A 14,470-nucleotide genomic window follows, 5' to 3' on the forward strand; every position below is an offset into this window, starting at 1 on the left:
TACCTTTTTATTAAGCCCCAACGGGCGGCATATTGAAATCGCAACGTACGTCTGTCCTTGTTCCCACTTACACAACTTTTATATGCGGACTATGACTTTGTCATGAATTGAAGGATTTTAAAATAATTTGACATACATTTCTAAAACATCGTAATGATATGTCACGTCTTTAAAAGACGTGTGTCCCTACCTCAAAAGTCAAGGTCAGACTTAGAGTTTAAAGGTTCTCATTTTCACAATAAAAGTTTTGAAGGTCCACACATTCGTGTCCGGACCGTAGCTTGGTTAAGCAGGGATGAATTTTGAAATAACCTAGCATATATGTCTACCACTTGAGGACGACGTGTCGCGTCCAAAACCTATGTCCCTACCTCTAAGGTCAAGGCGACACTTGTAGTTAGAACAAGAAGAATTTGAAGTACACATCCGTGTCCAGATTGTATCTTTGTCATGGATTTAAAGATTTTAAAATAACTTGGCACAATCATCAATTATCACATCAAGACAACGTGTCGCGTGTAAGGCCCATGTCACTACCTAAAAGGCCAATGTCACACTTAGAAGTTGAATGTACACATTAGTATCCGGACTGTTACTATGTGATGCATTGAAAGATTTTAAATCATTTGGTATACATGTCTACAACATCATGACGATGCGTCGCATTTAAGACCTATGTCCATACCTCAAAAGTCTAGATCAAATTTACAGTTTGAAGGTTAACATTCTCACAATTAGAATTTAAAGGTACACGCATTCGAGTCCGAACTGTAACTTTGTCATGCATGGAAGATTTTTGAAATAACCATGCATGTCAACCACGTGAAGACGACGTGTCGAGTCCAAGACCCATGTCCCTACCTCCAAGGTCAAGGTCACACTTTTAGTTCGAATGAACTCGTTCTCAAAAGAAGAGTTTGAAGATACACATTTGTGTGCGGACTGTAACTTTGTCATGCATTAACATTAAAGGATTTTAAAATAACTTGGCATAAAGTTTTACGTCTTCCACATCAAGGCGGCGTGTCCTAACTAAGGCCCATGCAACTTCATCAAAGGTCAAGGTCACACTTAGAGGTTGAATGTGCACATTCCTGTCAGGACTGTACCTTTGTCATGCTTTAAAGGATTTTAAGATATAATAAATATACTTATTTTTTTCTTTAATAATTTGGAGTAATACCGACGAACGCACCAATTTTAATGACTCCAATGCAGCCGAACAATCTGTAGAATCCGTAGTTTAATTTACTTGATCTATGCAACTTATCCTAAAGTAACTCACGGAGAAATCTCTCTATTGAAAACATTTTACTTTATAAATTGACTTTTCAATTGAATTCAAACCTATGTCATTGAACTGTATAAATCGATATACACATTTTTGAAAAATAAAAAGGCGAAATATGATATTTGAATACGTTTATATATATCTGCGTATATATAATTATATATGTTTACTATGAAACGGGTTTAAATACATAATAGCCAGCTGTTTAGTAATTATGTTATCAAAATTCAAGGTTTATGTCAATTTTTTTTAATACTTAACTGATTATTTTGAAAGGGTTTTAAACAGAGGTAAAGTATAATATGTTTTTTTACTTATTTCGTTTAACTTACTTCAATTTCATATTACATTTTAAGCATATTCTCTTGTGAAATTGCTCTATGTTAATTCATTTTATACTTCAAAGAACATTCAGCGAGTATATTAATATATTCCATTGTTCTTTATATATTCAGTTGTAAACTACATTGTATAAGTTTTAGCGTGTTTTCATTTTCCATCTTTGTGTTAAAGAGAATTCAACATCGCTTTAATTTGTTTACGTTTTCGTTCTAGCACACGCACTATAAGTTATAAAAAATTAAAGCGATACAAATCAATTTCATACGACAAATTTTACAAACGCGCCCTGCGCGCACATACAGCCATAGCGAGCAATGTTTTAAACAGTTTTAAGAAAATTGTCAACTTGACGATAATTTTTCTCATATATATCATTTTCTATGGATAGGTAAGACCTTTAGTTCTAAAAACAATTATTCAATATATAGTCATGCAAGATCAAGACAGCGACATTCGTGAAATGAAACACAGATATAAAGGTTGCTTTTTTAAAATTATTAATGCTTATACATGTATTATGTTTCAGATAAAATGGAAAAGGACGGTTTACCGCCGCCGTTCCCTTTGACCGCCGATGAGGCAGCTTTCCGTCTTCCTCCACCTTCTTACGAAGACGTGAGTAGCCACTTTTTAAGACAATTTGATAAATTTTTATCGTCGTTTCTTTATCAAAACTCCATTAAACTTTATATTAAGAAATTTTATTAAATCGAAAGTATCAAAATTATATTGGTATAAAAATTTGGGAGTGAAACATCTTGGTGTAAACTGTCTTGGGAGTGAAACATGTCTACATTCAAATCTGTGTTAAAGACCACCTCTGAATAAAAATCACCATTTGCATAAAGGCCACTCAGAGACAATCCTTCATTGATAATAAAGAACAAAGTAACCTCCATATACAGACCACTTGCCTCGCCCTTGGATGACCTTTGTTAACAGGTTTTACTGTACCTGTTTTCAAAATTGCCACTTACCGACATCAAGAAAGAGATGTACAGTCGACATAAAGAAAGAGATATACAGTGTAACACTTTGTTTTTTAAGCTTACAGAACTTACTTTATTTTTGAATTTATTTATAACTAAAATGAGAAAACATAAACCAACTAGAACGAGATGATGATTTTACTTTTAAATTTAAATTACAAAAGAACATATTTAACTTTATAAAGTTTAAAGGCACTCCACTGACTTATTTTTACATAACCAGACTGGATATAGTTTTTTCAAGATTATTGATCCATTTGATGAGGGTTAGATCAATAACTTATCTGCAAAATTGCAGATCATAGGCCCAGTTCATTTTCCCAGAATAAATATTCATTGTCAAAGTGAAAATTAACCCTAAATTAAAAAGCGTTGCAACGCTTTTAACTAAAGTCTGAGTAAGAATTATAGGTCAGCAATACGATTTTCAATATTTCTGGGATGTATTTCTTATTTGTCTTTTGCAGACCTTTTTGTTTAAGTGTCCCAGCTGTTTTTGATGTTGTTCTTTCATGTAATTGGAATTGGAGTTTCTGTAATATTTACAGATTATGGGAGTGTATCAGACATCGATTAAGGAAGTGGAAATCAGCCGTGATATTCCTACGTTGGCCTATATAGATTTAATGCCAAAATGTATTAGCAGCGGAAATATAGCGGGGAATGTGGCGCCGAAATTTGGGGACTATAGGTATGCGTATATTTAGGTACAAAGCATCACATACACACGCGCGTGAGCACGTACGCACGCACACACACATGCGCGCGCACACACGTACACACGCGCTCGCGCAATCAAGCAAACAACAAAAATGATAAAGACAAAGTTTGCTGTTTGTATAATATAGAGTTTTATATAGAAATAATCATTTTCATTTCGAAATGACCGCCTCCGTGGTCGAGGGGTAAGAGTCGGTGACTTCTAATCCGGTTACCTCTCTTGCGTGGTTCAATCCCCGGGAGATGCTTTGGTTGTTTAGCACGGAGGAAGGTAGTCTAGTACTGGTGTAACTCTCCAGGAACGATGGTTAGGAAACTACCCGCCTATATGACTGAAATACTGTTGGGGAAAAGTCGTAAATGAAACAAACAAACAAACGAAAGTTTCATTGTAAATTATGTAGCGAATTAAAAAGTACGAATAAAGTGTATGGACCAAAGGCCTTATAAATACAGTGACCAAATGAATTCTTATTAGTAAATGTATAAATGGTCTACTTTTGTACTAAATTAAACACATTTATCAAATCTTAATTACACGTACTTATAACTCTTCTTATATCAGCACAAAGTAAGCACAAAAAAGATAAATCATAAGACCGGAAAATACTTTAGGAACTAAAGTTTTATTTTACATTACAGTACGCTCATAGACGCGGCAAACCGCTTCCTTATAGATAACCCCAACATGGCTATATGGAAATGTGAGTCTGTGACAAAGAAACTAAGCTGGGACAAGAAAGGAACAATAAGTTACGAACTGAACACCATGATACGTCACGAAGCGACCTTTGGCTTCTTAGTGTTCATTAAAGGCTTAAGGTAAGTTTTCAGAGATCATATCTAATTCCAGATGGCTGAGATATATAGATTTAGTTCTCGTTTCATGTTGCATTTTGCATTTTAAGTTACTTAGTTATACATTTTGTATAATTCAAAAGAATGACAACAAAGATTTTAGTATAAGTGCATGTGTTTATTTCATAATGTGAACTGTATAATATGACATTAATTTTTATATATTATATTACAATATACATGCAAACTGGACTGGGTGGTAAATATAAGTCAAACTTGATAAATGAGAGTTCTACATGTAATTCTAAACGCGTGCATGCATTATAAGTTGTCATTATTACAAGCTGTCATCATAAAAAGTTGTCTCAACGCCCAGTGTGCAGAGTTCGAATTTGGTATTTGCCCAGAGCAGATATATACTTATGTATTAAGTAATAAAATGTGAAACATCTGTGCGTTCTCTTTCCGTTATACGACATTCAGACATGAAGTCTGAGATAAATATACACTTCGTTATGATATCAGCTGAGTTATAAAATACTGATAAGTTTCTTTTAACGCAATTACGAGATATTTAACGAAATTTTAAATAGTTTTGAAATCTTATAGCTGAATAAAAATCTTTTTGTTTGAATCTCTTAAGAACATAATTTACTCATCTACACCGCTTCAGATTGACAAATCAGAAGCAAGAATGTCCAAGACTTGTTCCCAGCAATAGTTGCTTATTTCTGTTCATACTTATTTTACCCCCGGTTTTAACTGCTCAAAGTCAATGCTATGACATGTAAAAGTCATTTTTATGATATAAGTACATGTAGTAAGAAGAAAATTGAATATTTTCTGTGATAATCTAACGTATATATGTGTTTCAAGGTTATGGCTGACAAAAGACCCGAACCCAAGAGGTCCTCCTCAACAGATCGGTCTGAAGAACATTGTACCTCGCAAGATGTCTGTAGAAATGCCTACAAGAAGAGGCTATTATGGGTACGGTTCTGGATCTTATTTTAGCTAGGATAGTGAAATGCTTTTATCATCTGTATTAAACAGGGCCATATTTTACAAAATAACCAAGCTTTTTTAATGTGACATTTAATTTTATTGATTCAACTGTACTTTTGCTAAAATACCCGAATGTTCTTTCCGGCTCTTGTTTGCGGACCTTTTGTATACGACGCAAAATAACTCACTCACTCCCTACCGACCGACCGACCGACCGACCAAAAATTAACAAATTCATGTTGGTTTAATCAATTAAGTAATTTCGATGGCTTTGTTTTCTTAAGTGGTGGTAAAGTTACCATCGACGGAGAGCAGTACAAAATGACCAATGGCTTTAACCAGATTGAAGTGCTAGAAAATCTCCGTGACACTATGGCAAATATGAAGGAAACCCTTGAAAACGACCCATTACCAGGTAAAATACTATACATTTTTTGTATTCATTGAAATTTCCGTAGTCCACTGTAATAGGTTTAACGTTACAGGGTCCAACACAGGAACAATATACAGAAAACGATTTTTGATATGAATGAATGAATGAATGCATGAATGAATGCATTAATGAATGAATGAATGAATGAATGAATGAATGAATGAATGAATGAATGAATGAATGAATGAATGAATGAATGAATGAATGAATGAATGAATGATGAATGCATGATTGAATCAATGAATCAATGAATAAGTAAATATATGAATAAATCAATCACCAAATTAATGACATGAAGACTTTGCAATTGTTTTTTTTTTTGCATTTTTTCTTTTTCAGACAATGCATTTTAAATTAGTTTTGATCATATTTTGGTAATGTTTGATTTTTATTGACTCTAGTAATTGAATAAACAGAAATCTTTATTTATGCTTAAAGTTTAAACTCTAGAGTATCATCATATAGAATTATGCCAGGTCTGTCTCTTCTAACATATGAAATGTATATGTTGATCTAGTTTTTAGACATGTGGTTTCATAACTTCATTTACTGGCGGCATGGCCAAGTGGTTAACGCGTCGGCCTAGTAATTTAAGGATCTCTAGCCGTGCATGTTCAAAACCCGTGAGGGACAAGCCGCAAGATAATTAACATTCTGTACTGGTCGGTTCCAGGAACAGAGAGTGTGTCTATAATTTTGATTTACCTACACAGTCGAACTAAAATAAATTCTGTATAAACTAAACACAGGTACAATCTTGACAATCGAAACAGACAGAATAAAAGCATATGACCAGTTCAAGAGTGACCTTGACCCGGAGTCAACATCCTGGTCCGAAAACAAATCACGGTTCCGGAGGTTCACACAAGTTATCCGAATATTTTATATAAAGGGGACCCCGGCCAAGGAAGAAATAGGTATTATAATGAACTATTCTTAATAATTTTATCTTAACTTTACCAGCTATCATAATAAATGAAGTACTGATATTACAGAAATAGTTCCTCGTCTCTTAGCTTATAATACCTGGAGCAGTTCTGAACCTTCCTCTATATTCAGTAAGACCATAACGCCGCCGTAGAAAAGTGGTAATGGCAAATTTCTAACTTATCCCGCACTTATGTGGTTTTGTGTGTGGAACTTATTCATCTAGCTACGGAGGATCGTTGGTTCTACAAAGTTAAGATAATGTAAAGGCCGCTTTCAGTGAAGTCCATTGTGGCGGAGAGTTGCCTTTATAGGTTGAGGCCTCAGAATTTCAGCCACCGTTTAACCCTGCGTGATCGTAAGAGGAGACAAAATCTAAATGTGTTCGTATTACTGGAGTCTATGAATCTCTAAGCTCCAGCAGATGAGGTGGTTTTGAACCCAGGTGTTGTGTAATACCGAGGTTTGCTAATATCGTCTTTACCGTTTCGTCGCCATATGACCGAAACTGTTTTAGTGCAAAAAATAATAAAAATGAATACATAAATAAATAAATGAATATATAAAATATTCTAGAAAATATTTAAAAAAATAAATCAGTGAAGTTTGAAAGCTGTCAGTGTATAAGTTGCATTGTCACATTACTCATAAAATCGGCGAGTTTCTAGTCATACTGGTACTGGTCGCAGCCCTACAGTATGACCTATAGAAGGTGGCATCATATGTCCCTCTGTGCCGAAGATACCGATAATTAATTTTTTGAAACATTTAAAACTAATTCAAGCTGAATTTTGAATTTGATTTTGATTTAGATTTTTGTCTATTGAAAAGTAACAAATATCAGGACACCAGGTGCTATGTAAACTCTGACATCTATGTATATGATAGGTTATGAAGAATTTGTACCAGAGGTATGTGCTGTGGGTGACTCCCTCAAACCTGCCCAGTTCGAACCGTTCGAGAACCTCATGACCCGGCTTGCTTATTGGGTATCAGCTAATAAGGTAAGGCACAATTTTCAGTTCTGAACCAGGATTTGCATCAGTAAAAATTGAGCAAAACGTTATTTAAATTTGCATGCCTCCAGATGAGCCAAAATATTTCAAGAAAATCAAACTCGAGAAAAATGTTTTAAGATTTTAAGAAAAGATTGACATGTTAACTGCAGTTAATGACTGATTTTGCAGTATTTATCACCAAATTTCTGCTGCGTGACTAACGCATTAAGGGCTATTTTTGCATGTTTTGTCCCCTTTTTTGGTAATACACGTGGATTGTCAGTGCCGTTTTCAATCTTTGTTCAATTCACAATATTTTACTATAAAATTTACTTTTTCATGGACATAAGCATGAATCTGCAGGCACGCTGCTTTAAAATACCTGTCGGGTACACTTGCGATTAAGTTAAATTGTTATCAAGGCAAATGGACGTACTCAGGCAGTTTACGGTTTCAGGTTTTTGGACAATTATGATAGCTAGATTTCGTTAGCTATGATATACAACTCAAGCCGACTGAAACTTTATTTAGTTTGTTGTTACACCTTATATAAATGTTACACCTTATATAAACCAATGAATTGAATTAAATCGGAACAGTAACTAAAGCGAACGTTCTGTCATATTTAAGCTGCAGACCAAAGTTGTAATGCAGTATACATGTATTCATTATTTGCATACATGAATTTTGAATGAATGCTTTCTTAAATCTTAAGATACGTAGATAGGTAGGTAACGGACATAAAATTAAATTCACAGTATCACTTTGAGAATATTAAAGTCGGATAGATTGTTATTTTTAACTGCTTTTAATGCTTTCAGGGACAACGTATTGTGAATATTCAACAGTATGACGCCATAGTGAATAAATATTTTCGTGAGTTTTTACATTTATACTCGTATAAAGCTATATACTTGAATAAGATTTATCCTCACATCTTTTAGTAAATAAATTGTGGTTTTTGTTGTTGAGTTTGTCTTGTTTTAAGTGTTTTGGTATGCCTAATGTATGTGTGTATGTGTGTGTGTGCACGCGCGCGTTCGTGCGTCCGTGTGCGTGTGTGCATGTCTGTCTGTCTGTGTGTTAACTCCATACTTTACAAGAATGATGTCGATTTAGGTTTGTTTTGTTGTTTAAGATATCAATCAAGTAGACCTATACCACTTTCATGTGCTATGTTTATAACATAAGTTAACTTAAGTAAGATTACTTCTCTATTTCACAGACGATGTAGAGGTCTGTTCTGACTCTACGGACGATTTCATCTCAACGTTCCAAGAGCAGCGTTTTGCGCGGACACTTCGAGTATTCTACACCAAGTCGTCTGCTGTGCGCGCGCTTCCCGCCAATTTCATAACATGTCGTCTGTTTATACCCGCGCGCACTGGTCCCCGAACTTTTGAATGTATGACACAGACGATGAACAGGATTGATGCCTGGCTCAATGTGACCGGTAACTTCTAGATCACCTTACATAATCAAACAACTGTTTTGGTTTGTCCTAAAGATAGTTTAAGTTTACTTAACCCAATACCCGTTATACACGCCTTTTAACGCCTTTTTCACCCCCACCCAAATGGTGAAAATGCCTTATTTAGGCCCCAACACATGTTTTTGTCTGAGGAGAAATGTTGCTTAAAAATAGACCACTTTTTTTGGCGCCGCCCCCATCCAAAAGATACATCAGGGGTTGCCAGAAGGGGGACGTGCCCCCTTCTGTTTGGAGGTTCATCGCCAAAAAATGTTTGGACTTGAAAGAGGCTAAAAATGACACCAGGTCGATCATAAGGTAACTTGTAACCAACGCTGGAAAGCCTTTAATTGTCTCTATCTCTATCCATTGAGAAGTTAATCAATTTTGATGGAAAAAATCATAGCAAAATAGTGACTTTTGGCAATTTTGAGATGTCCCCTCGTTGCCATGGTAACAGAAAATTTTACACTGAGCATGTCGTTACAAAGGCAGTGGTCCAGTTAACATTTGTGCCAAGTTTGATTAGTATTGAAGCAGTTTTTATAGTTTTATAGCATTTTGAATTTGTAACGGGAGACTTTTCAATGAAAACAGTCATTTTTCACAAAATGCTCATGAAGTAATGGGTTAATAATACTAAACGTCCAGAAGAGATTCAAAATATCCTTCATTGCATTTTAAGACAGCGAATGATTAGTATTACCACGGATTTATATTACATCATCTTCGAGACATCGACCTTAGGGTACTATTTGATATACTGGGAGTCACATCTCTAACCTTAAGGTGCAGCGTCAGTGACACTCAGTCCATCCTTACACCACAGCTAGTTGTGTCCAACTAAGCATTCAATACCTCACGTTCACTATTTTTTTTGGCTTTGTTTTACTGGTAATCATAAGCACATATTGAATATACAATACATAGGATATAAATCAAACTATCATAGAATGAAACTATTTTAGGGTGTATTTGTCTGAACATCTTTCATTCCAGTTTGGAGTTGTAATTGTTTTAAGAGAGGCAACCAATCTCGTGATGTGATGCATTCCATAACCTTATATATGCACGGGGATCAATTGGCCGTGTACTTTCATTGTTTGCTTCTCAGTAAACATAAAACGGATTCGAGCCCTACTAGGGAAAATGCCATCAACGATGGCCTTACCAACTGGTTATTTCCAGGAAGAGGACTCTATCTAGAGTCATTCAGATAAAATTCAAGCTTTCATTACGATTGAGCTAAACTAAATATCTTTGAACTAAAAACTAAGGTATCCACTGGTGAAGCTTATATCAATATTACTTTCTGTCTCGACTTTGCCTGAACTAGTTCATGGTATGTAGCTTATAGCTTTCAGCAGTTAAGCAGGAAAGTCGCAATATGACATCCTATCCCGTAAATGTCGAAAGTATTTGGTGACGTTTGAAGTAACTTGCTAATTGTTTTTTTCAGGTCTGCCTATATTTTCTGTGGAGACTGTAGAGTTATTGTTCAATGATCATACCCCACTGGGAGCAGATTGTGTGAAATCGGACTACAAGGCACAACAATTGTCGGGCAAACACTGGATAACAGCTATCAGGTAGCTTTAATGAGTTGATACTGTAAAACCCGTGTCAGACATCATTTCTGAATCTAGGAATCCTTTTACAAGGAACCTCAATCTACATTTTTTTCTCGTGATCGATTTTATTTTACGATTACAGGTCATGGTCCAGGTTTTAATAATGTAATTTTCGGACAAACAAGGGTATATATTACATTATGTAGTAAATACATACACCATAGGACGAACTGCATGCTTGTTAATTTTTAATATTTTCTTGTTATTTTACAAACAACATTTGAACTCCTAGTAAAACATTCACAACTTATATTAGCAATTGTCATAAACAACTAAGGAAAACACAATCAGGTTTTACAGTTTCTTTCTTTATCATAGTCTCATCTATCGTATATAAACAATTTGCATATAAAACATTGGCGCACAGACAATGAAAATCATATTCTGTTAAGCAATTCTTAGACTGATTAGAGGGATAACTCTTCAGCACATATTACTTTAGTGAAGATTCACTGCAGATTTGTCTCCCTTATTTGTTCATTAGAACAACACCTGATGAAAGTTATTATTTTCATGACAGTTACAATTTTTACTAAAACATTTCAGATATTCTCACACTGTATGAAATCGAATTACCTTTGATGTAAGCCGGTACATGTGTATTACATTACAGGAATAACAAAGTCAGTTTATTTTTTAGATGAAAATCAGAAGTTGTATTGTATACTGACTTTGATATTAATTATATCTAACCGATAAACCCAGGGTCCTATTGTTCTTTTTTTTTAATTTGCTAAGAGATAATTAAATCTTAATAAATATTTATATATATATTTAAGGGTATACTTCACTACGCCGTTCAGTGAGCCTAACCTGGATCTTTTACCCCCACTACCAGTGTACATGACCGGCGGATCAAAGTCGAAATCGTGCAATATTCTTTGATGGTCTTTGTCATAACAGCCTGCAGAAATAGATAGAACTGTTTTTGACGAAGAATATATCCGACAGCAATGTTCAGTTCCCATATATGTGGCAGAAAAAGGTCAAAGAAACTCCACTGAGGTCCAAAAGCCTTAAACATAACTTTTGAATTTCTTACACAGACCAGTTGGGTCACTTAAAATAGAAAGCTATCCTAGTAAAGTTAAGAAATATACTCCGAATAAATTAAAAATCTTATTTTTGTGCTATTCTTATAGACAGGACTGATTTTGAGAATTTGGCTCCCTATAAGATACTAGAGGCATTTTGTAGTACAAGTGGTATCTTGGTGTATTTAACCTATTTAAGGTATGCTGAATCCGATAAAGGTGGATACCAAATTGAAAAACTTGATCTTGACTATTGAAATGGCCATTTAAAATGAACACTAAAATGGACGCCAAATTTCTTTATCATAAATAGATGATAGAGCCTGAAATTTGTCACAAAGCATGTTTAGGTAAAAACTAATTTGACACCAAAACATAATTTAAAAAGAAAAACAATCCAATAGAGCCGTCCTATCTGCTTTCATGTATTTTATCTGGCACTCTATGCAAGCATATAGAAAGGCTACTCAGATGCCTACTTACACAGCCTGCTATGTGTGAGGGGGTTAAAACATGTGCATGCAAAATATACATTAATTAAAGGCACCTTTCTCTTGGGTTTTGGAGTTCTCTTTTTGTCAGTTCTTCTCTTATTAGTCGTGATCTTCGTTCTTCTGTAATTGGTCCTGATCTCAATTTTTTTTGTTGTTAGACGTTCTGTTGTCGGTGCTCATCTCTGTTTTAATGTTATCGGTCATCGTCTTCGTTCTACTGTTATCGGTTCTCGTCTTCGTTCTTCTCCGTTCTTCTGTCATCTGTTCTGTCTCTATTTTTCTGTAATCAGTTTAATTGTTGTCAATTCTTCTGTCAGCAGTCCTCGTCTATGTTATTCTGTTATCAATCCTCTCTCCGTTGTCTTGTTGTCAGGTCTTCTGTTATCGTTCACTGTTCTGTTCTTTTCTTCTGTAATCAGTCCTGGTCTCCGTTTTCATGTCGTCAATTCGTCTTTTATCGATACCCGTCTACATTCTTCTGTCATCAGTTTTCGTCTATGTAATTCGTTTATCAATCCTCGTCTTTTGTTGTCAGTTCTTCTTTTATCGGTCCCTGTCCTGTTCTGTTATCGGTGCTTCTCTATCTTTTCTTCTGTAATCAGTCCTGGTCTCTGTTTTTATGTTGTCAATTCTACTGTCATCGCTTCCCGACTCCATTCGTCTGTCATCAGTTGTCATCTATGTTATTCTATTATCGGTCCCCGTCTCTATTTTTCTGTTATCTGTCCTCGTCTCCGTTGTCTTGTTTTCAGTTCTTCTGTTATCGTTCTCTGTCTCTGTTATCTGTCCTCGTCTCTGTTGGCTTGTTGACAGTTCTTCTGTTATCGGTCCCTGTCTCTATTCCTCTGTTATCGGTCCTCGTCTCCGTTCCCTTGTTGTCAGTTTTTCTGTTATCGGTCCCTGTCTCTGTTCTTCTGTTAGCGATCCTCGTCTCTGTTCGCTTGTTGTCAGTTCTTGTCTCCGTTCTTCCTTCTGTTATCAGTCGTTGTCTTCGGTCTTGTACTTTCGGTACTTGTTTCCTGCTCCGATAAGGTCTTCTCTTGTTTCTTTCGTTGCCGTCATTATGTGTCCATGTCCCAGTTTCACCAGTCTTGTAGTTATTTATTCGTTCAGTAGAGTAGCGGGGATCGAACTCACGACCCCTTGATTTGTAGGCAGACAGTGTTACCACTGCACCATAGCGCCCGCTCTGAATTATAACCATTTTTGAAAATCCTTTATACATTAAATACTATTTCAATGGCTAACAAGGGTGTATTACAATTATATTTTAACACCTCTACTATGTAGCCAACCCACGTGACTTTTATGTATGGTCAAAGAAAATATTGCTCGATTTATAACAAATAATATTTTTATAGATGAATTTGCTGTTACTTTAAGATATCCTGGAAATTTATTGAAGGGTACCTGGAATTCTAATGTATATCGAATGATGTGATAATCTTCTTGTAGAATTATCTCAAAATCGTGACTGAATTCAAAATTTTCGAGAGCTGCCATGGTAAAGCAAGCACACGTAGCAATCTCCCGGTTTCAGACATGTTATGACTCGATGAAAATATGTTGTTGTTGTTGTTTTTAACTTTAACTTTAAATTTCAAATTAAATAGTCACTAATTTTTAAACAAGATACTAAACATTTGTTGTTTTCTGTATTTTTGTTAAGAATGTGATAAGTCTACACTTCTAACTTTAAGATTATCGATTATCCATAATATACCTGTTGCAGTTATAATTGAATCTAAAAAATGAATTATGCAGATATTATTTTCGGCAGAAAACAACAAATGCAAACAAAAAAACATGCAGCATACATGTGTAATGTTCACGATGTGCTGAAAAACGGCACTTTATTAATTTCAATATTTCAGCAAGTGACACATTTTTAATGGGACAAAAATGTTGTTGTAACCATTTAAAAAGTAGGATTTGTAAATTTGTAAGTTAGATATTTTTATCCTAGTTTGCTCAATACTCAATTAAAACATTTTTATATATAAACCTGAGGTAAAGAAAATTGACAGAAAAAAACTTTCATAGATTGAGATGGAGCCAAGATGTCGTAGATATTTGGGTGACAAAAGGAGATTTTGATCCTGATAATGTTTTAAGTAGGATATACATATTACAAGCTTATACTCTTAAAATTTTGTACCGCCTTAATTCAGTTTTTTTAAAAACGTGCAATTATGTAATTATTATGTCTTTAGTTAGTTTCTGGAGAAAAGGCTTAACAAAGGTGGTATCTTTTATTTGTATCATAGTTTGGAGACCTTTCTGTTGAAAATGTGTCAGGGTTAAATCGTATACATATACATACACAGTGCGTTAACT

General features: G+C 34.9%; 1 protein-coding gene across 1 annotated transcript; it reads left to right on the plus strand.

Moving 5' to 3' along the window:
* The first annotated feature begins 1,465 nt into the window (after nt 1-1,465).
* On the plus strand, nt 1,466-12,042 carry LOC132735858 (uncharacterized). Its single transcript, XM_060722874.1, has 12 exons — nt 1,466-1,581; nt 2,160-2,248; nt 3,171-3,313; nt 3,985-4,164; nt 5,017-5,130; nt 5,430-5,560; nt 6,328-6,495; nt 7,394-7,509; nt 8,325-8,379; nt 8,729-8,956; nt 10,434-10,563; nt 11,385-12,042. Exons 2-12 carry the CDS (start codon nt 2,165-2,167, stop codon nt 11,488-11,490), a joined length of 1,455 nt encoding a protein of 484 aa, XP_060578857.1. The 5' UTR covers nt 1,466-1,581; nt 2,160-2,164; the 3' UTR covers nt 11,491-12,042.
* Nucleotides 12,043-14,470: the final 2,428 nt, after the last annotated feature.

This window comes from Ruditapes philippinarum, unplaced genomic scaffold (assembly GCF_026571515.1).
Source record: "Ruditapes philippinarum isolate M1 unplaced genomic scaffold, ASM2657151v2 ctg420_1_1_1_1, whole genome shotgun sequence".
Lineage (NCBI taxonomy): Eukaryota > Metazoa > Mollusca > Bivalvia > Venerida > Veneridae > Ruditapes > Ruditapes philippinarum.